General features: G+C 48.0%; 1 protein-coding gene across 1 annotated transcript in view; it reads right to left on the reverse strand.

The window, feature by feature from the left end:
- Positions 1–22455, reverse strand: part of LOC137900739 (E3 ubiquitin-protein ligase RNF43) — a 54262-nt gene extending 31807 nt beyond the window's left edge. Inside the window, exon 1 of the mRNA XM_068744871.1 lies at positions 22234–22455. Within this exon, the coding sequence (XP_068600972.1) occupies positions 22234–22455 (222 nt within the window). The remainder of the gene's footprint in view (positions 1–22233) is intronic.
- Between the last annotated feature and the right edge of the window lie 1731 nt (positions 22456–24186).

Below are 24186 nucleotides of genomic sequence, written 5' to 3' on the forward strand. Positions count from 1 at the left end.
TAAGGTCCTGTTAGGCACATCCGCCTGAGGACCTGGGACTTTTCTGTGTGGATTCTAAATGTCCACCCTGTGTCTACATGGATCCTCTTTCTACTGCTGTACTTTCGGCTTGTCCTCTGAGGGGTCCCCACAGCAAATAAACGTTCTCCACTTCACCCTGTCCTTTGCTTCGTCCTCCCCAACACCAGCCACTCATGTCCTCCCTCACTACGTCCGTGTATCTTCTCCTGGGTCGACCTCTAGCCCTGTTCCCTGGCAGTTCCATCCTCAGCATCCTTCTACCGATATAGTCCCTGTCTCTCCTCTGGACATGTTCAAACCATCAAAGTCTGTCCTCTCTGACCTCGTCTCCAAAAGCTTCACTGTCCCTCTAATTCAATCTAATCCAATCCAACCTGGCCACTCCCCAGGAGAACCTCAGCATCTCCATCTCCGCCACTTCTAGCTCCGCCTCCTGTCTTTTCCTCAGAGCCACTGTCTCTAAGCCGTCTTGTAGACATTCCTCATGGATCCTCTTTCTATAGCTTTAAGCAAAAGCATTCAATATTCATGACTTTAAATTGACCATGTTTGTGTGTGTCTTTAGTGCCCTTTCCAGGGTGGGATCACTGGAATGGAGTGATGATAAATTAGTTGGTGTATTTATGTTCTTTGAAAGAGTTTGCATCACTTTGTGTGTTGGCTGCGTTTTAAGGTGCGTTCTTCTCATTGCGCTGACCCCCCCCCCCCAGGCCAGACGGTTCAAGAGAAGAAGATGGGACCGTTGCCTCGGGACAAGCTGCGCGATCACTGCAAGGGGGTGTGAAGGAAAAGCAGGAAAGGAAGGTGGTGCGGGAGCAACAGGGGTGCCTCGACATGCAGCCCCTCTGGGTAAATGGGCAATGACATCTAAAGCACTTCCTCCCTTGTACTTCTTCCGAAGCAACATGTGGGGGAGAGAGAGAGAGCGAGAAAGACGAGAAACATCACAAGGGAGCGCCACATTAGTGGAAAAGGCACCGACCAGAATGATTGGTGCTGATCAGGCCACGCCTACATGGTCATTGAGTTCAGCATCATTTTATTAAACACTTTGGAGATTTGCCACAAATGAATCTCCTTTAATTAAATGTCTTTAGAAACAACTCCCTAATCTAACATGTAATCAGCCCGGCGTAACAGCAAGCAGCAGGTGTGGCTGATTTGACTCAAAAAGTTCAAAACAAAATGTTTTGAAGTTTTGAACAAAAAAACAACAACAACAATGATGGGGAAATATTTAGCATAGCTCAGGTCCAATTCAGTGGAATAAACTACAAATCTTCTGGGGATTCAGTAGAACCTCCATCGTCTGAGGAGGAAGTGGAGCCATCCCAGGGTGTTTTCCACATTACATGCGGCCCCGATATCAAAAGAAATAACAATTCCAGCTGGGTCTGCTGCACAGGATCATCTGGAGGAGTCATCCCTAAAAACAGGCCCCTCGTCCAGAGCCGACAATAAACCAAGTAAATGCACAATACGCTCTACGCATACTGCACAAAAGTATCCTGCAGATGGCATCTGATATGCAACATAGCGGCTAAAGCAGGCTTTTTTTCTTGCCTTCGCATGAGCAGGGGCATGGAATAAGAAAGAGGCAAAAATCTATATTCTGTCAGGCTGTCACTTCCTTCAGATCTTAATTAAAGGCTGAAGTAGTTGCACGCAACGGATCTGACCCGAGGCTCGAACCTGCGTTAACTGAGCTGCTGCGCTCCTTTGGTGAAAGTCTGCTCTGAAGCACGCAGTCTATTTGGGCCTTCAGGCCAATCAGGGGGATTGTGGGAGAGGAGGCGGCCGGTAGATCGGAATGACTCAGATACTCCGACAATCCTGTCGAGCTGCGCATCTTCAAGGATGGTGAGGTTCATCGTACGAGCTTCCTGCGCTCTACCACATTCGCTTATTTCCTTTTGCAAAAGATAAACTAAAAAAATAGAGTTAAAAGAAGAGTTTAAAACAGCCCAAAGCCAGAAGGGGGTTAGCTTAGCATTACGACTGGAAGCAGCTGGGCTGGCTTTGTAGCAAATAAATCAATCCTTCCTTCCATCCTTCCTTCCTTTCTTCCTTCCTTCCCCCTCCCCAGCCTATGCATTCATCATATGGTTCATCCATCATCTCAGCAGCTAATTATGATGGCATGTCACACACCTGAGGGGCAACGGGGCAAATAACAACGATGATTCAACCGTCCACAGCTTGAAAGGAGGAGTCATAAGAGAACCACATTTAGCTGTCTTTTTGTTTTTTTTTGTTTTTTAGAAGTGGATTTGAATTTATTTTTTTGTTGCACAAAAGGCAGAAAGCTCCAGCCCTGAAATCTTGGACTGCTGGACCCAGGTGTTTGTGATGCAGTCAACCTGGAGATCATCTGGACCTACAGAGAGAGGGCACTAGAGATCTCTCTCTCACACACACACACACACACACACACACACACACACACTCGTGCCGAGGAAAGGCGGATTTTGGTCAATAAATCCATCCGCAGTGTAAACCTGCATGAAGACGGACAAACACCGTGCTCGGCGACGTTGAATTACACAGGCTGAAGCGGTACAGGAAGAGAAACTGAAATTATAAAGAGGTAAATCGACATTCAAAGTGTGTTATCTGCATACAGATGACAAGAACTCGAGACTAGAGGTTAACCAATGAGTTGTTGTTTTTTTAAATCCACCCGTGCAGAACAGAGGATGTCTGTTACAGCACGACATGACAACTGTAGCAGACATTAAATTAGAGGCCTAAACAACCTGCAACGGTCGGGTCAAGTCACGGTTCTGCTGCATGTGTCTGCGGCGACTTCAGTAATGACACAGGAATGCAATGCTAATATATGGAGCTTGCTTTGAAGCAAGTCAGGAAAGGAAGATCCAATCCTGACCTTCATACAAACTGTGCCTCTTCTAATCCATAACTGCTGAAGCTGATTGAGCTATTAATTCATCTATAACCCGCGTGGACGCAGGGAGAACATGCAAACTCTACAGCCTGTGTTGTCCAAGTGAACTCGCTCTATATGCACGGGTATGTCAAAAGGACAATAATTAAATCAAGTGGGGCTCTGTGTCTTCCACTATGGAAATATCGATTGGATAGTCATACTTTACTGGCGAGCACAGAATGTTCGCTTGTAATCTGTGCACGGAACGAACCCTCCCTCTGAATCAGTGACAAGAGAAACATCACAGTCCTTGGAGCGGGACCTTGCCACGAAGGACTTTATTATGAGCAAATGTGGAAAAATAAAAAGCATGCCGGAGCAACAGACAAGGGGAAAGGTGGGGGGGGGGGGGGGCACTTGCACATAAAAGGCGACCGATAAGAAAGGTAGATTGGAGATAAGAGACAAAGAGTGTACACGCAGAAACGCGCCAAGATCAGTGAGATGAAGGTGGCAAAACACAAGCATCTAAAGCTGAGCGACAGGAAGATAAAAAGACGAAGGAAGAAAGAGAGAGAGGGAGACTGGAGGTGAAGATGGAAGTGTGTGTGTGTGTGTGCGTGTGTGTGTGTGCGTGTGTGTGTGTGCGTGCCTCATATTTGCACCTGCGTGTAATCTTGGTTTTGTTAGAGTGCATCGGCAGGAATCTCCTTCGGCTTCACTTCCTCTAAATGGACCAGATGAATATGTAATCTTTTCCCTTTCATCCGGATCCTTTATTTCCGCTCCGGCTGCTTCGAGTCGGCCGCCCTGCTGCCGATCGGACAGGCATGAAAACCTGATACACTGTACACAAAGTACAGAAAAGACTGGTCACAGGGTCCGCTCTCCTAATGCATCCAAATCACAGAGCATGACGCTCGCTTGAGGCCGGATGAGGGCCCCTATGCATGTGCATTAGCAGCAGTAAAGGAGGAATGCAAAACTTTCTGCATCCGAGTAGAAAACAGAATGAAAATACCAAAGGCAACTGCTACATCTCCAGGTGTTTCGACTTTCTTTCTTTCTCTATCCAGCCCACACTCTAGAACATATACAACACCACCCCCCCCGACTGGAATCTCAATTTTCTCCCAGCGCACACACTCCGCTGTGTTCATGTACAACCTTCTAATCCTCCTCCCAGCCTGCATTCATTTCGTGCTCCGTGATATGAACAGGTTCAATAATTACTGCCTTCGAGGTAGGGTTCGATAAATTAACGAAATTGCAATTTTAAAGACGTGCCAAGCACTGTATTTTACATACTAAACAGTTCAAATGATTGCAGGGCTGATAAGATCTGCATCCCCCGCAGTCGTACCAGAAGAGCATCTATTACAGTCAAAATGAACATTTAAACAGCAAATCTAATTTCAAAGAAGTTTGAACTAATAATGATCCACTCTGGGTGAACGCCAGGAATGGCGTAAAAATAATAAAAATGCATTTGGACGAAGTAAAATGAGACTTTGCCTTCCTTCGGCTGAAAGAGGGGGGGGACTACGGGACCCTCAACTGATGTCAGAGATGATTCATGAATCCGAAATTCCAGGAAGGCCCTTTACAAAGTCACCCAACGGGGAAAATCAAGACGTTACAACCAGGGGATTGAAACGATAAAAGATGTCCGTGTTTTGGCTGTCGGGAGCCGTGATAACGGCCCATCAGTAGACGGCATCGCCCACAGCCTGAGGCAGAGTTTACACTGCAGTTGCAGTTGTCGCACTCTCCAGCATGAAATCTGCACAACTACAGGCAGATTGCGCTGCACTGGCCATAGAAGCTAGCAAAACCTGCCAGAAGCAATATGAAGACAATATTAAAAACAGGGGGTTCCTTCACTTCAAGCGACGTTCTCCAGCCTGCCCTCCACTGCAGCTTCCCGGCCTTCTCCAACGGCATTCGGTGTCCATGGCATCTGGACTAAGTAGATTAGAAAAGCTGTTTGCTGTCCATCAGCCCACATCAAGCACGTCCAATACGCTGGCCCTCCATAGCCATCTCTTAGAAACTGAGGATGAGCGCGGGCGCCACGCCAAATACACAAGATAGTTCCAACCACAGCTGCAAGCAGACGTTCGAGCCGAGCAACAATGGATTCCAGTCTACGAAGGACGGCCCGACAAAGACAAACGTATGGGGGGGGGGATCTAGACGGAGAAAAATTAATTGCTGAAAAATTGAAGGAATTTAATAAACATTACTGAGTGGCTTTTAAGCGCTGAAATGAGTCTTTTTGTCTTCACGTCAACTGAAAGAACGAGGAAAGCCAGTCAGCCCGTGTTTTACCACGCTGCTTCAAAGGAGAATTAATAATGTGGATAATTCACAGAGATGCTTCAACATGAGAGCACAGAAGATCAGTTTCAAGATAGACCACAGATTAGCACCACCAATTCAGTATCTACCCAAATGCGAAAGATGGCCACAATCTGCCCCTCTGTTCCCAGAACTTAATTTTTTTTGCAGAACATTATGTTGTCTCAGATAACGCGCGACCTTTTCGATTAAAATGCCATCCCTTGATCATCGCTGAATTTCTGTGAAATTCACTTATGTTTGATTTGAGTTGCTCGTTCTTGGCGAATAAGCGTTTTGCGAGGTCACAGTAAACGTCGGCCTTACACCGCTGAAATCCAACCAGTTCAAGTTGGAATTCCCTCAAGGCCTTCCAAAGATACTGCGATCACAAGGATGAGATGAAGGGATAGATGCAAACCTCCGACCATAAGCGTAGCAGCAACGAGGTTTAAGACCAGACTGCAAACACAGACCTCTGGTCACAGAGTGATAAAACGTGACCCGATATCTCATTGAAAACATGCATCCAACTCCGCAACAATCTCACTTCGTCATCAAAAATACCTCCAATGCTTCCCAAAAGAGTAATTTGATATGAAAAAGCTATTCTAGAAGATTTATGAGCCCCATTACAAGCTAATATTAGAAAATATTTTGCCTTGCCAGAGGTTGCTAACACAGGAATGCTAACTCACAACTCATTAGTAACGCTAGCATGCAAATCTTTGGCATGTATCACCTCCTCATGCTAATTGAGAATGCTAATATATTTGTTAATAACCATTCGACTAGCTTTTGGGAATGTCATCAGTCTTGTAGGCATTTTTGCCGAAATGCTGTAGCACAGCTAAAAAGCTAACGTAAAGGAAATGCTTGTTGCGATTGTGTTTGAAGCTACCAATCAAAAGGAGAGTTAACAACATGGTACAAATGTAATTATATTTCACTTTTTATAGGCTGTTATTGGCAGTGACATTCCTCCGCACTGCGTTTGATCGGCCGCGGCTTCGGTCACAGATTTCTTGCCTTACACCAACATGCGAGCTAGCCACACAAGCCTTCATTTCTTCCACGAGTCCCACCAGCAGCCTGTGTTTTCTGGAGGAGTCTAACATTAAAGAGTGCTGCCTTCTATTTCTGTCCTATGGTTAAGTTTTATAGAATTGTGCTCTAACAACCCGGGGGGCGGGGGGGGGGGAACTGCATGTGTGTGAAAGGGAGAGCGAAGAGCAGCGGTGCCATGTTAAGAGCACAATTAGCATGTAGCATATGCATTTCTCGCCACATCCTTCGTTATCAGTGAGGACATAGCTTGGTGCTGTGCCCACGTAACCTGACGCCCGCTGGTAATGGAATTTCATTCTTTCACACGAGCTTGGGCTGTCGTTTCGGTTGGGGGGGGGACATCGAGCATCTAACGGAGGCCCGAGCAGGCCGGCAGAGGGTGGGAAACAGCTGGCCTTTCATTGACAGGCTTTGAGTGCTGGCAGTTAAGATTTCACACCAAAGAGGGGGTGTGGTGGGAGAGGGCTTTGACATTGTTCCAACGGAAGCCAACCGTGCTGGGAGAAAATATAAATGTATGAAAGCAGCTCGGAAGACCGCTGGGGGGGTGGCGCTCTGTTGGGACAGTAGGCTGCAGCTATTACCACAATGACAGTACGGAGAAAAGTGGTGTTGATGGCGTAGTAATAGTAATGAAGTCACAACCATCACAGGTACAGAGTGCATCGTGGGGCGGGGAGAGGAAGGCTGCATTTTTAGGCCATGCTTTGAAGGATTCGTCAGCATGGGGCGTCATGCGTAGTTCACGGGTCTAAAACAGGCACAATTGTTATTTCATTATATTCCACAAGCAGTAGAAGTCCAAAACATGAATAGAAATGTGCATAGCAGATATATTCATCATCGCATTGTTGACTTTCTATTATTCATATCATAATTACAGGCCACCGAGGTGGAAAACAACGTTCCCCTCAGCCTCCTACATGTAATGTCATGTCAGTGATATCGGGAATTTCTGCACCTGGGGCAAAGAACTACAGTGGCAACAGAGCAGTGGCAAAATGGCTGCAGAGGCTCTCTCTTACAGACCCTGAAATAAAACCCGAGCGACACAGACACAGTTTATTCAAATGGCATTAAAGGTGAGCTGCGCGCGTGAGCTGATGCTCTCCTCGCTCATTGAAAGGAAGCAATATGGCTTCTTTTAATTGCTTCTGTTTGTCGGCTAAAAACATTTCTTTAATATGGCGTTCGGTCCGTCCTTTGCTGCGTGATGTTGGATTCGGTATCAAGTGAAGCATATATTTTGACACCTCGTGAAATGGTTCCATCTTGTTATTTTTAGCAGTGAGCGTTGCTCATCCGTCATCCAGTCGGATGGTGCTGTGTGTCACTGCCCAGAGTTCCCATAGCGCCCTGAGACCCGGCGGCCTGCTACGTCCTGCAGCTCCCATAGAACTAGGCCACCCAGTGAAGACTGATTGTTGGGCTCTGAAGCATTTACCTCATCTTTTTTACCCCCACCCCCTTCCTCTACGCAATTGCCAGTTGGTTCCCACACTCCTCTGTGGCAGGCATAGCTTCTCCCCAACCTTACCCCCACAAAAGGGGCAGTGAGTGATGACCTCACTGCGCAGAGGCTCCGTGCTCATGCGACAACTTCTCATGTATGTACTGTCTCAAATACTCTCAAATGAGCACGTGTACAGAAAAACCGTGAACACGCATCCGTACCCCTCGCTCCCTACTTCCTGCCATCGCCTCCCGTTCCCGTCAGGCTGCTGTCATTCACTCCCCAAGCACAACCATTGCTTTTTTTTTTTTTTCTCCAGTGTGGTGTGCTCAGGCTAACGTCGCAGCCACGGACATCATTAGCTTTCATGAAGAAAACAGAAAATCCAAGCGGCTGCAGTGGCTTGTTGCGTCACGCAAAGAGGTGAAATCTGATCCACGACGCCCCGATGCACCTGGGGTAATGGATTACTGCGTCACACTGCAAAGTAATCCACTGTGCACTTCAAGGGACGAGTAGCACATTTGTGGGCGTGCAGTTTTTCCGGGTGGGGTGCGGGTTAGTTTTGAGTACTCCATGTTATAAGTTGTCCCAAGCCTTAAAGACTGACTGGACTTATAATACTCACACAAGGGACGAGGGACTCAAATTTACCTGAAATTAAACAAGCTTGAAGGGATAAAAACAACCAACTTCATGTCCGAACCCTGCATTTAGATAAATGTATGGAGGAAGGAAGGAATCAAGAAGAAAGGAACGGCCCACCCTTCTCCTCTCTTCTTATGTTCTGGGCACACCGATGCTTCATTGTTGCCCCCCCCCCCCCTCCCCCCCGGCTTCTCAAGCTGCTTTGCAGAATAAAAGGCCTCTCTGATCAAAAGACTCCGGAGACGGGCTCCGACTGAAAAACCTGCAGCTACCGAAGCAGCTTGTTTATTCTGGATCGCCATGACAATATCAGAGGAGGAATCTGAAAATATGAGGGGCTGAAGAAGCGGGTGGAAGATGACAGAGTAAAGCGTGCAAGTTACAAAGACTGTATGGGGGGGGGGGCAGAGGGAGATAAAACTCGGGAAATACCTGTTTCCATTGCTACAGGATACAAACACTGGCAGCAACAACACAGACCTGGGATCAGCTTCTCAGGTCACTTTGGATTTAAGCATGTATGTGTGGAGGCACTAAGCAGCACTTAAAACAATTACCGCATTATGCTTTTAAGATGGAAGCAACTCCTGGAAAGACAAACTTTGAACAACGTTTTAAAATAGCTGACCGATATAAGAAGCCTTTCATCTATTTACTCGAGATAAGGCACCTGAATAACAGTAAAACAACAAACACACCAAAGTTTCCAAGCCGTATCTGGAGAACGGAGAACAGAGACCTGCCAGACTTTCAATAATGTCAATTAACGCAGCTGATTTTGGTCGACGGCTTGCATTTCCCAGCATGCATTGCCCTTTGTTGCATTGAATGTGCAACTCTGTCAGATGGCGCAGTTGTTTCTGACTGCGGTGACGGCCATAGCACAAAAGCAGGTCAGTTTTCACAATACCAGTGCACAGTGTCCCGGAATTAACCCTGGGACACACCCCTACCCCAGATAGCCAATGATCTCCAAGGAAAATGCCCCCCCCCCCCCCCCGAAAAAGAATTGACAAGCCACAGCTCACATGTTAGCGAACCCCAAGGAGGGAACGACTAGCCGTGCAGCTAGCGAAGCACAAGCATCCCGTTCAGTGCTGCTGCCACGAGAGCCTTATTTGCTTTACGCTGTATTCACGATCTCGTGTGTGTTTTTCGTTCAGCCTTTCCTTCGTTACCTTTTTCGATTTCCTGGCGCCTCCAATAACGTCTGGCTCTCCTGTCAATAATTACCGGGGCCTGTGTCTGAACTTTGAGCCGGCGAGGCTAAAAGGCTCCCGTTCCGTAGCGCTGCAGAGAGGCGAGGCGTGGGGAGCCGGGTGTGCGGAGCGGGGCGTGGGGTGTGCGGAGCGGGGCGTGCGGAGCGGGGCGTGCGGAGCGGGGCGTGGGGAGCGGGGCGTGGGGAGCGGGGCGTGGGGAGCGGGGCGCGGGGAGCCGGGCGTGGGGAGTGTGGAGCCGGGCGTGGGGAGCCAGGCGCGGGGAGCGGGGCGTGGGGAGCCGGGCGTGGGGTGTGTGGAGCGGGGCGTGGGGTGTGTGGAGCGGGGCGTGGGGAGCGGGGCGCGGGGAGCGGGCCTCCCTAACTCCGATATGATTCACACCATAAAGCTTCCTGAAAGGCTGGTCAGTCTGAATTAGTACGGATATGTTAACCTTTGACCTTCCCTCGCACCAAGAGAGAGTGTGTGTGTGTGTCTTTCCCCTCCTCAGAGCAGGTGTTTGTGCAAGCTGTCCCCGGAGAGGCAGCGTTGTGAGACCGCTCCCATCTGTGAAGATCAAATATGAGACATTTATTATACAGAGGGGACTTATCTAGTTCTCCCTATCTGATGGGCTATGTAATGGAGAGGCCCTGGAAAGATCCACTTTCACTTCCCTAAAAGGCTGGAGAGGGTGACCCAGAAGGAAAACATTATGCGAGACAACAAAGGCGTCATAGGTGTGGAGCAGAAACCCTCTGAGGGGTTCTGCTCGCCCTCCTCCAGCGCCTCATGCAGACTGGAACCGCCGGGTCCGCTGCAGAGTTGTACTTTCACCGTACCGTGGCTTACGTGTCGTTGAGCGTGTGGCGTTGTTAAGTCGACAGCCGTATTGCCCGGCTGTAACTGCCGCCGCCGCCGCTCAACCTCCGGGCACCAATCAGACACCATGTCGAATGACGCCGTGCTTCCCAACATCAAAGCCGACTGTCAACCTAGCGGCCGTTTCAGCACGAGGTCTCACGCAACCAACGGTTGCTCCAGTGGCCTCTGCAGACTGTTATATAACGAGCTACAGAGACAACCAACCAAGACAGAGCAGGGTCCGCGCTGATTGGTGCAGAGAATGAAGGAGGCGCAGGCCTGAGAGGACTTTCACAGAGCATGGCGCAACGAGCTAAAGTCAAGCTACGGCGTTCTGGTTAATACCAATGCTAACCGCGCGGCTGTCTGGATGCTAACGTTGGGCCGTCCATCGCCTCGGTCCGCACTCAAACCGCAAAAATGTGCTTATAGACATTCGTGGTTTCCAGAGGATGAATCCAAAAGGCCTAGATCCCATAACCTTCACTCGAGCCCCCACTGACACTGACGTCCTTTTGAAACCAGAGGCTGCGCCCCCTTCTGGGCGCTCGTAATAATACACGCTTTAAGGACTCCTGCATCGGATTTAGAGCAGCTGTGCCGTCCGGTTAAACCCACGTGTGCATTCTTGCTCGATTGCTTCGTAACACGACCCGACTTTCTACAGCGTGGCACGTGATCATGAAGAAGGAAGATGGAAATTCTGCAACGATTGATTTAAATCTTGCTTCACCGCATTACAACTCTGCAACGTAAACTTCCTGGATTGCTTAACGCGCCGTTGTTTTAACAGCTTTGAAGTTTCTGGGTCTGAACGCCCACTTGGTTCTGTGATTAATTTGCTTCTGTCAACCCACTCAGACAACCTTATGAAGGCGGGGCCAATGTTTTACAGAAACCCAACGAAGGATTCTGTTTGTGGTTCTGTGGTTCAGTGCCGAATAACACATTTGGGGAAATGCCAAGCGGAAAAGGAAGAACGGGGGCTGCAATGTTTTAAAGACGCGTTTAACCAAACTGCAGCCTCGAAGACATTTCCAGTACATTTACTTTTATTTTTGATTAGCTGCTAACCACTGCTAGCTGCTTTTTAAACCTTCCTGCTGTGGATGCCCCCCCCCCCCCCACCCCCATCCTGTCCATCTTACCCTCGCTTGGTTGAACAATAACCCCTGCGTTACGTCTTTATAGCATCTCTACAGAACTGTGATGCACAATAAAAAAAAAAAGGAGGTTTGAATTTCAGGTGAGCTATTATGTACGATATAACTTTAATATCCACCATGAAGCACAATCAGGCCACGGATTAAAGCCGCACAGTTGGGCCCTCCATTGTGTGTCTAATCATTTTGTCCCTGCCATTTAAAGATAGGGAGGAAAGTAAAGAGAGTAAAATGTTAAGAGTTAATTAAAAGGTGCTGATAAGGCTCTGGGGGAGAAGGTAAACCCACCACTGCTTTGTCGGGGTATAATAAGGCCGTAGCTTCCGGCCGGGCAGAGGAAGTGAGTTTTGCGTGAGGTAGAGCGAAGTGAGGGATCATCTCCTAGCGTTATTGAGCTTCGGCGAACCGACACGCCTTTTGTGTGACATCTGACATCACGCTTTACGATACAGCGTGCGCCGCAAACACACTTCAAACCACTTTGTGTTTATACGTAAACGATAAAAGAATAAGATTCCATGTTTAATGCACACAAAACAATTCCACCCTACAAAGTAAGGTGACGTGCCGTCATGAGGACAGTCAGCCTCATGGGGGCGAGCAGCCGGTTGACGTCTGAGGCTACCACCAAATCAACAGTGTAATAAATACCCTGCAATAAACACGCAGATGGGACACGACATTCACTGAACTGCTGGCCAGAAACACACAACACAAAAAGGAATCATGTGGAAAAATTAAGTCTGGGAAAGACCAGATTGAACCAACATGGGACAAATATTTATTGATAATTATGGCTCCATGTGATTCAATATCTTTCTTTGCTTCTAATCAAATAAAAAAAGATTTCTGTGTCTCAAAATAACAAATCTGGATTTTCTGCTCTTCAAGGGCTTTGCTCAATGATCAAACAATGTAATGCCCCCCCCCCCCCCATGTAAAATTGCCTTCTTTTGAACTGCAATCTTTTGAACTGCAATATTTTGAACGCGTTAAGATTAGTTCTAGATTCCTGCGGAGGAATGTGTTTTATTTTTAAAAGTCATTTGACTTTTAAGTTAATAACTGGCTGATGTTAAATTTGATTAGTAACCCCCCCCCCCAAGTCGGAGGCCATCCCCTCGAGAATCAACCCGGTCAAAATCAGTTTGGTAACACGATAATAAAATAATACATTTGTGGCCAATGTGAGATAAAATGGTTGATATCTGAAGATAACGATATAATTGAACTGTTATCGTAAAATAATTGACTGACAAAATTAGCAAAAAGTTTGTGGGATTCTTTATCCTTGTGGGACTGAAGCAAATCGTATAACACAGTGCTTGAAGTCAAATTATGATTTAATTTAATTCCGCTACTTACAATTTGTAAGCAAATATTGTTTTTTGTCCTACATTTTAATAGAATACATTTTTAATAGAATTGTCAGAGAAAACAGTCATAAAAGTCTGTATGTCATAGCCAAACGTTTCCGCCTCATGAAATGTCTTATTGCAAACTCAGCTATACAAAAAACAACAACAACAACAACAATGAATAAAGACTCATTTGTTGCTGTAACAACCGCGTCACGTGCAAATACACTGCGGTAGTGCATGAGACGAGCGCCGCGGCAGTACCCCAGCACGCAAGCATAAAGGGGATTATAAAAGACGTGCGAGCGGGCGAGGTACCTGCAGTCTAACCGACATGTGCATGTTCATGCAAAGGGCTTGAAAGAATGGGAGGCGGAGGAGGTGGCGATGAGGAGACAAAACAGGAGGGAGTGCTCAGATAGTGCAGCGGCGCTGGGATAGGTCTTCAGGCAGGAACTGCGGCTGTGGCCTTTCTTTGGAAGGACTCCAGCGCTTGTAGTGCAGGTCTCCTTTGATAATAGGCCACAGTATGTGTAAGAGTGATGGGCCGAAGCCAAGGTACACAGCCTGTTGGTAATAGTTAACAGAGTGGGCAAACAGTGGAAGTCAGCGGCATGGAGGTAGGTCAGAGAACTGCAGTAGACACCCCCCCCCCCCCCCGCTCAACCCTCGATCCCGCCCCGTCCCTCTCATAGATCTGCCATTGCAGCGGGGCACTTGGCCCGGCTCCAGGCTTGAACTGGCGCTTCATAAACATGTTGTCGACTCATATCGTGTTCATGACTCATATCATATTCATAAACAGGCTGCAGACTCGGTGGAACATTGCGTGTCCACCGTGTCCCGTCTTCTGAATGCTGTTTCCCTCACCGTGATGTCAGCCTGACTTAGGGAATCTTCATTTTCTCATTTATTTGGGTGCAGGAAGAAGTGTGTGACGCTTCCCGGTGTGCAGCTTGTGAGTCTTGCTTTTTAAAGTGTCCCTGCAGTCCCAGACGGTCCAAGGATTCGGGAGCGGTAGACATATCATTATCCAATCCTCTGCCAACCTGCTGCTTTAATCTTGGTGAGCAGACCAAACACCAAACCGCACACGGCTCTGCTTTAGTCTTTAGAGCTGGCTTTCAGGGCTGCTGCGGCGTAATGCTGTGCTAACCCTAACCTAGGGCCCAGAACAAAGAGAAACACCATGCTCCATTCCACTCCCGCACAGCAATCTGGGGGTTTAAATAGCATCCTGGGAGGGAATGAGGCTTGGCAGCTCCGATCATCAACAGACCAGCTAGCCCATATGACTCCTAAAGACATGCCGCGCTAGCTGAAGCACTTTTCTGCCGCTCTGGAGCGGCTCCCACCGAGGTTTATCAGGTGAATGGCCCTGATGAGACTTCCTGGCACTGCTCCCTCAAATAGAGAACTACCTTTTGATCCACCTACCCGATTTCAGTCAACCAACGGCGACTGACACAGAAACCTTATTTTTTTAAAAGAGGCTGCAGGTCATGTAACCCCAATGTACCCCTCTATCGCTTAGCCTACGAAGTCCCACCAGGCCGTACGCACGGAAGAATCTGAAAGGCTATCAGCACAGATTTCTGGCATGAAAAAGCTAAGATAGCAATGCATATTTCGCGTGAAGTCATTTGTATTTCCGTTGCTGAGCAGAGTCGGTTGTTAGTGTTGGCTTGCAGCACAGTCCAGAGGGTTAAACATGAGGAGAGTCAGCGACTGTCCAAACTTCTCTCAGAACACTCGGAACAGCAGACTGTCAGCATTCCTGCTGGGTGCCAAGGTATTTACTTTGGACAAGAGAGGGGGGCACTGCAAGGGATTGCTTCTAATTAGGAGAAACCAGTCAGGAGGTCACGGCCAATCGGAGCAAGTCTCCTCCGTAGGCAGTCCTCTCCTACGGTCGGCCGGGACAGCCCACCAGGCACAGGCGACTTTGGGCTTGGCTGTTTTTGAAGGTCATTGCATGGAAGTCCCGGATCATCGTTCCGCCTGAGGTAAGAATGAAAAACGTTCGGCGGCTACAAAGTCGGCACGCACTTCGAGGGAGAGTCAAAGAATAAAATGAGCGAAGTCTAGAGCGGCGTTCAAACTGTTGCTATGAAGAGAATACAACATCACCGCCGTGGACAGCATAATAGACAGGCTAGAAACAACCAAAGTTACATTTGTACCCGAGCAGAGACTGACCTGAGACCAGACTGAGTATATATAATTAGTACCTATCAACCGGGTCGTGACTTGCTGGACTTCCATCTTGTCCACTGTGCTGCAAAAGTGATGGAAGCACAGCGGCATCCTAAAAGTGGTGCTGAAATGCAACATTTGTCTGTGGTTTAAACTCATGCATATACACACGTGTGGTACCCATCACCATGTGACACTGACCTCAGCTGTCTCTGCAAGTCTGAGTGTGCATTTCAGCAAAAAAAACCAAAAGAAACTCTCTGAAGCGGTCGGGGAAGAGGAAAAGTGCTCTGCAGGTGAGCGGAGATGAAAGCATCATCAGTGAAACACACGTGACTGACCGACATGCTAACCTTTGGTCTGAAAAGTATGCATTTTTCATTTAGTACAGCTGAGAGATCATCCACAGCAGGAGCTTAAAAGCAACATCATTTCAAATCCAAAATTGCCTGAAGATGACAATCGATCTACTGTTTCATCTCAATGGTTTAGAAAATTTGCCATTTGAAGCAAACTCAACAATTAGCAAGAGAGTCAACAAGGTAGGATGGTACGGTAGCCCAGAAGGAAAATGCCGCGTATTTAATGGCACAAAGAACTTTCTCACCCTGCTGAGATTTTATTTTAAACAATGCAATCACAACAGAGCGAAAACCAGAACGTCAAAAGGTGACTAACAAAACACAACGTGGAAACTACATTTTCAAAATAAAACCAGAAATCAGATTCTGCTTGATTATATGAGACTAAACTGGATTCATGAATGAATAAAATGCCTCTGACTGAGTTCAGTAAATATTACATTCATGTGCAACTTTTCTTTTACAGTAAATGACATTCTTTAGATCATTATCAAAGATCTCTATGAACGTTTTCTAGGAAGGCAAAATGAAAAAGAAAAAAAATAATGCTGGTTAGTGTTTGGAATTGACCACGTGATTTCTGAAGACATAAAGCGTTTTGTTATCTCCCTGGATCTGGGTTACAATGCGTCTTTTGTAGTCATACACCAGTGAAAGATCTAAGTCACTTTGATCCCGCTTAATAGAGTTTGGTAAATGATCTCGGTACGGGAGCTCCGCCCCCACGTGCACGTAAATACACACACACACACACACACACGCTCTAAAGACTCGCTCATGCTTGTGCACACATACATAAAGAATCCGACCGTCGCACAGGTGAAAAGCTCCTCTTCGTGCGGATCGCTGAGCCAAGCGTTCAAGCAGAAAAGTAGAAAATGTGCTTCCTCTCACAAGACGTCTCTCTGCTGGCAGCACGTCCCACTTTCTAACAACATCCCATCTCTGCAGGCCCAAACAAATAGTTTTCATCTCATCGCGCGGCAACCGAACAGCTTTGAATGAATGTCGCTTTATTTACTAAAGCTGTAAACAACGGAGACGTGCAGAGAAGTGTCCCGGGGAGCCTCGGGGAGCCACGGGGAGCCCCGGGGAGGGAAGGAGAGGGAAGGAGTTTGTCACGGAGCATTCTTCTGTGGCACGCTGATGACTCCTTTCCTCCATCCTCTCAGAAAACTAAGCACTAACTTGTCCTTGAAACTGAAGCACATGCAATGAATTATTTGACGCCGCTTTAAAGGGCTGTCAACGTCCAAGGGAGGACTGCTCCGAAAATAGGAGGTGAAGGAAAGTAGCAGTGAAGCAGAGAAATCCAAAGAGTTGATGTTAATAGGAAGAGAAAAGGCTGCTCAGGGGAGGCAGAAGTGTTTCTGAGTGAGGACATGAGAATTTTACCCCAGCTGGCATAAATACGGTCCCGAATCCAGGGAGCACTAGACTTCTTGGTCCTGTACGTGGGGATATTACACGCAGCAAGAACCGCGGTGGCTCGAGGTAAAGGTAAAAGAACGTATTCGAAAAAACTTCTGGGCACCACAAATAAGCAAAGAAAGTCTAAGGGCCGTGTGAACCGCACGCAATGCAACGTAGCCAGCCTACGAAACGCACGCTTCATGTGGACGACCTGCCACTGAGACGTTAGCATGTAGCCGCTAACGGCTTGCAGCCCCCCCCCCCCCCCCCCCCGGAAGCTGAGGACGACATCAAGCCCCATGAAACAGGGAACAGCAAAACCGCCGACTTCGTCATTTCATCGCTTTGTTTTCCTACAAATGCGCTGCTTGACGTGAGAAATGTCACAAAGGTCGCCGCCGTGTCGTACGTCGCGGGCGATTTCGTTTGCAGGACGCCAGTACGCAATCTGAAATGACACCTGGGGCGGCGTTAGGCTTCTGATGGTTTTGTTCAGCGTGAATAAACAGCGGCAACACGGGGGTCTTCAGGGAGTGGGTCTCCTGTAAAAAGGGCTTTTGTCTCAGAAGCCTGGAAGCGAAGACAGGGTGAACTATCTAATTGCTAGCTACAGTGATATCTCGGTATTTTGTATTATAATTATAATTCTGAAAATCTGGTGATTTGAACTGCTTTTCGTAGGATCGCTTGAAGTGCACGGCGTCGAGGCACAATTTAGTGCGTCATTTCCTTAATAAACAGGATCAATGGTGAGCCTGTCGATCAGATAATGAACCTACGCCTGCGATCATGAGACACAGGGGCCCACATGTGAATTCTAGGCCATGCGGTGTAACTGTAATCTCTCACGCGGCCCTGGTCTGACCCACAGGAAAGGGACGCTCGGCCTCCACGCCTGCTGTGGGTCATGAGACTTTCCTCTGTACTCCGAGCGGATCAGTTTCCACCGGATGGTTGAGGGACAGGTGTTTCGCTTGACCCTCACCGCCAGAGAGGTCGCACAGGAAACCCGCCGGACCGCCAAAGCATTCTCACCTGTTTTACATAACTGAATACCGCTGACCCTAAAAGTATCCTTGCCCCGTCTGGCCCTGCCGTACGCCAGATACGGCGGCGGCATCAAAGGGAAATGAATGTTTGTCCGTGCGTGTGCGCGAGCGCGAGTGCGTGCGTTTGCTCTTTTATAGTCGGCGGTGACTCACAACTCTCCATTGTCATGGCTGCACGGGTACACAATGGCACAACTTGAAAGCGCTCCGTGTATTTGCTGCTCCTTCGGCGCCTGGGTGGTTTCTCTGAGGGACGGGCAATAAAGGCTCTCAAAAGCAAGAGTGGGGGGACAAAGCCCGCTTCATTAACATGTCATTTAACTGTGTGTGCCATTTCAAGGGTTTACACAAACACACACATTAGGTGGGAACGCAGAAGGACCAGCCGCCTTGCAAAGTGTGTTCAGCTAGCTTGAGGATTTTCAACATATTTACAGCAAGAAGTACCCAAACAAGTATTTAGGAAACTTCTCCAGCCGCATTCTGCCCAGTTTCTGACTGCGTCACGGCCCCGGTCATCCTCGGTGGCGGGGGGGGGGGGGGGGGGGGGGGGGGTCACACTTCTGCTTTCGTTGCGATCAAGTTTCCCCAACTCCCCAGTATTCTTCAATTTGATGTGTGATTTGTCCTCAGATACAAACAGTTTGTTGAAAATGTCGAAATAACAGTCTCTTCTGATTTCCATGAAAACTAGAAAAGACGTTGCGTAACATTCAACAATTCCAGACCCGATCTAATGACTTAAAAAGAAGGGGGCCGGCAGGATTAAGAGATTTGCCACGTTTCCCCTTCCTGCCTCTCCCTTCTTCGCAGTGCCCCGAGAAGCATCTCAGCAGCCATCTCTTATGAAAGAGGGTGGACAGGACAGCGCTGGTCCCTGCTTCCTGTGCCGCAGGCCGCAGCTCTGTCAGATCCCCCGTTCAGGAGAAGCCATTAGTCGACAGCTCGTCACACGTGGGGGTCTGTTCAAGGCAAAGGGCCCGAGGTCATTTGGAACGGCAGTCTCAGATCAGGAGAGGAAGTAGACCGTAGAAAAGAAATGACAAGCATCCGAACAGATGACCATATGGAAATACGGAAGACAGCAGGCCTGTGTAAGCGAGCCTTTACAGCCCCAATCTCCAGATCCCTGAACGTGTCCTTCTCCATCAAGGCATTCCTGTCTACTTTTGTGACTCATGCAAACCCCTTTGGTTTTGCATATATCACATAATGCATGCATTCCTATTCGCAGCAGGCCCGAGGAGCATCCGCTCTGCTGCTATCTCATCCAGCGAGATAGGAAGTATGGGCAGGAAATCAAGAAGGAGGGCGAGGGAAAGGGCCCATATGGGAAATGCAATGTAAACAGTCGCAGTTTTTAATCGTCCCAGCTCACGTTCTGAGCTGGACACACTTTGATGTTCTCCCTCAGTGCCCCCCCCCCCTGCCCCCCTCTGCCTTAATTAGAGCGGCTGCATTTACAGGAGCTCTCAAAGGTCAGCGCGACGACTCTCAGTACAAAGACTGAAAATACAGTGTGAAGAAGAAGAAAGGCTTCTGATTCCTTCCTCCTGCAGAGTCCAGGTGACACCGCTCAAGCTCCAAGCGAGCCCAGAGGCCTCGCACTTCTGCTCTAGTTGCATTATATTGCTTCTTTTTTCTTTAGAAATGTGACAGTCAAAATTCCTAGTATTTAATCCCAGCCAGTGTTCCAGGCAACGTGCTCATTCAGAGGCAGGGCAGACTTCCAGGGAGATCACAGTGGGTCAGAGGCAGAGCCGAGTCTTATGACTTGAATGGACTGAGGGATACAAATTACTCTCCTGAGTTTGTTCTTTGCATGCATTTACCAGCATGCAACACATGTTAGTAGACCCAGGCAGGCTCGGTTCCTCTATCAGTAATGCTTCAATAGCACAGTGGAACATTATCTTTTTCCACATTGCATAACGGATAGAGTTTTTTTTTTTTTTTTATTATTAAACACTTGTTTGACTTCCATTTCCAAATGCTGCATTTGGACAGGAATTAATTTCCCTTTGGGATTAATAAAGCATTCTGAATCTGAATTCCTAGATATCAGTTTCCACAATGAGACAAATCCAATAAGCGAGAAGGGCAACTCTAAACCCAGAGTGACCACATGTTAACTTCCATCAGCCTGCCTCCCACGGCCAAATCACACGAAAAGCGGTTACAATTCTTCACTGAGAAAAATCTGGGAATGCTACAGATGCGAAATTCAAGTACTTTGTGCCGTTACAGTCGTGCTAATTCCGTACATCCGGACATTTGTAACGCAGGAAAGATCAAAATCTTCAAAGGGAGAGGGGCATCTGTGGAACGCAAACCTTCTTTCCGCTCTTTGCCCCCCCCATCTGCTAGAAGACAGCAATATAAAGCAGGACGTATACCAGCCTGCAGAGGTAGTGAAGACCTGTTGGAACAGGCCTACAGCTTCAACAAAGAGCATCCCGCAGCACAACACCACCTCCGTGCACCAGAGAAACCATAAATTGTGTCTTTAACGGAACTACACTATGACACCTGAAAACAGGAGAGGAAAAAAAATACACATTCAGCTGTACAGACTACTAGCAGCAAAGAGAATTTAAAATAAAAGCTTGTCTGGATTACACGGTCATCGTTCTGGCGGCGCCCATTTGAACGTGGCGCTAGTACTTGCTTTCGTACCTTTTCTAATTCTAATTCTCCAGACAAACAAACAATCTGATTTACTGAGGCGGCAATAAATTACAAGCAAATAAAGTCTGACTGTCAGCAGTGCCTCGTCCTCACCACAGGGTGGCGACATGTGGCGTCACCGACTTTGACTCTTGCTAGCATAACGTTAGCTCTCCAGCTCACAGCTAAGCAAGTCGTATATGAGCTTTATTTGTACTTTTCTATTAACTTTTTTTTTTTTTACTACAGTGCAATCTTCTTTTTTTTGGGGGGAAGTAAAATACAGAAAATGTGAAATATCAGAAGCCTGGAAGTTTTTGTCTAATCCACACTGTCATAATGGTTCAATAAAAAACAACAATATGTTCGCGTCAACCAGTTCAGACAGTCGAGCCAAGTCGGTTTCATACTGGGCTTTCTGCATGAACTATCCATGCAAATCATTTATCGATTAGTCGCCCAAAAGCAGCGTCTGGCTTGCCATTGACAAAAATGTCCCACGCCTGGTGCGTGAGAAGAGACAAGATCCTGCAGTACCTCATGTCCATCGTCCCGTTCCTTTGGGGACTGTAAATAAATCAACACGGCCTCAACTAATCCACCCCTGAATCCTAAACATGCATCCTGAAAAAAGGAGCACATTGACCTTTAATGACCTCTCTTATTTCAAAGTGACTTAGTTGTTGTTATTGTTTTGCCTTTTATTTAAACCAATGCAATCCGTTTATATCCCCAAAAAACACCGTCTTGCACGGTTGAGAGAAAGATTCCCGACCTCGGTGCAGAGCGTTTTTCGGGTTGAGGTATAAATAGCCTAAAGACCAACCTCCATCAACGACACCTCGAGGCCAAGTCATCACTATTGTCGAAGGTGTTTAGATGCTCCGTCATCGCACGCCGGCTGCCGAGGCCTTGTGAGTGGCTCGTGAAAACACGGTGCTCATTACGGCGTTTTGATGGTGTTTAGCAACAAGCGCAGGCGCTAACATCAATGGGCTGATCAGACAGGGGGCGCTGCGTAAACTGTTTTACGGTTAGACAAACACGCGGAGCCAACGGACGGGCTGACGCGTGCGTTCCTGAAACTAACTTTAACGGAGACTCCTTCTGATGATGAAGCGTTAACGTTGAGACGGGCCGAGAGCAACAGAACCGATTCGTCCCGGATCCTGGATCCAGCGGGACGCTGGTTTAACGTCATCAATATTTTTTTCCCCTTGAGGACGTTTAGATTTTGTAAAATCTCACCTAAACTCATTTTACAGATTAAAAAAAACGTTGGAACATCTTCAACAGAGCGGATCTCTGTGGAAACGGGCTTACTGTAAAAGCACACGGGGGTCGAGACCCTTCTCCTCGGGTGCCTTTGAGCAAGGCATTGATCCAATTGCTTTGGAGCGGCTTCTAACTTTCTCCTCAAGAGGAGGGAGGATTCTTGAACCTCGTCCGTCGCAAATCCAAAGACAATTCTTGTTATTAGTTAATTTGTGGGGTTAAACGATGACGTAAAAAGAGGTAAAAACAAACAAAACACACAAACCACATTACCTGCATTAGTTTCCCCTCCGCGTAGCCGGCACTTCCTCCCACGAACACTCCCTCCAGGGTGATGGGCTTCCCCGCCGGGTCGTGATTCAGCAGCGCCACCTTGATGAGCGCACGGAGGGCCGGCCGCTCGGACTCCGCGCCCGGCTGACCCAGCACCACCTGCAGGGCCGCCATGAGCAGCCACGGCCAGAGCCCGGCCGAGCGGCGCTGCGGGACGCTCATGGCCTCGGCTGCGGCGGCGCTGCCCGGCCGCACATGGTGGACTTCAAAGCGGGCAAAGCACCGGCTGAGAGGCGGGCGCGACTCTATGAACGCGCGCGTCCCCGCGTCTTCTTTCAGCCGCAGCGTCTATACCGCAAAACACGCACGATCCGAACTTTTAAACCTGGAGGACCACGCGCGCGTGAACGTCCCAAAACTTCCATCCAGCTCCAGAGTGACGATTCTAACGCGCTACAGACGCGCGCTCAGTGCCCACATGGAGCAAAAGCGCGTCGTGACACAAAGCTGTGCCCCCCCTCCCCAACCCACCATCCCACCCCCCCCGAGTTAAAATAAGACTCAGCTAACGGGTATCCAGTGGATTAACGTGGAAGGCATTGTGCGCGTAAATGTCCAACAGAAATAAACACGTGTCTTCGTTTGTAACGTGCTTTGCGTGGATGTGCGGGATCCTCTCCCGCAAGGGCAGGTCCGGGCAAAACAGAGTTTATCCGCATCCAGAACCAGTCACTGCGGGGTTACCATCACATTCTGGGACCAAACACGGAGCTGGGGGGGGGGGGGGGGGGGCGTCACATTCTCTGGCTGAATCCACGGACACGGGGGACTTGAACTTCAAAGGCTGGGCTACAGGTCGCCGCTGGAAAGTTAAAAGGCATCCAGATAAGGCAGCGCCAGCCCGGTTGAGTAATATCTTTACAACCACAGAGTTGCGAAAAATAATCCTCGAAGAAGTTGTTCGATCCGGAACAATTTGATCTAATTATTAACTACAAGCGTTACTCGTTACTCGGTAGTAATCATACAGGTTCCGAACCCAGAAGCGAGTTTTTTGTACTCAACACATCCACACAGATTTATTTAAAGAAACTCGCTTAAAAAAACAAACAAACAACAATAGAATAAAATAAAAAGTAATATTAAAACCAGGCATTCCCAAGCTTTCGGTGCCTCCGCTGTGTTGATGTGAGACAATCCTCCTGGAGAACACCGAGGGTTCAACGACAGAGAGTGAACCCGACGGAAAGTAGCAAATAAAAGCGATCCAAACTCCTCCTGGGTTCCATTTACAGCCGATAAAGCGGAGCGACGCCTCGTACAGTTAGAACGCCGTCCCAGTCCAGACCCCGGGCCGCGTCTCGCTCCCTCGGGATCTCATTGACTGTCTCTGCCTGATCTGTCCTGCTGCCTTCATGACCGTAGGAAAGTGCAGAAGCTTTGCTCATGCTTCGATGGTGGCGTCAGCTTCGGAGCCAAGTCGTTGGAGCTTCCGAGCAGCACCTGAAGGCCACATCAGAAACGGAGGGCGGGGCAACCGTACAAGCAGCGTCACAGGTTTAAAAGAAGCGACAGGCGCCCTCTAGTGTTCAACACCCCACACAACAAGCAAAGCGCATTCTGCACTGGGTGGGAACAGATCAGACGAAACCGACACAAATCATAACGGCATTATCGGATATATGTTTAAGGTAATGACCATTACTTTATATGTTTACATTTTAAGTTTACAACAGTTTGTTCTAATTACTATTATTATTTCAAATAAACAAAGATAAGAATGTGCTGATTTAAAGGGAGGGAAGCTGAATATCAGCTGAATTGTTTGAAATAACAATTCGTATAAATCATTCAATCCAATTTAAAACCATGACACTTTAATAAAAATGCTTTTTAATGCAAGCAGTTGATTATATATATACATTTGCAGCTATTGCTTAATCACTGGCAGAA

Source organism: Brachionichthys hirsutus, chromosome 10, assembly GCF_040956055.1.
Source record: "Brachionichthys hirsutus isolate HB-005 chromosome 10, CSIRO-AGI_Bhir_v1, whole genome shotgun sequence".
NCBI classification, from domain to species: Eukaryota; Metazoa; Chordata; class Actinopteri; order Lophiiformes; family Brachionichthyidae; genus Brachionichthys; species Brachionichthys hirsutus.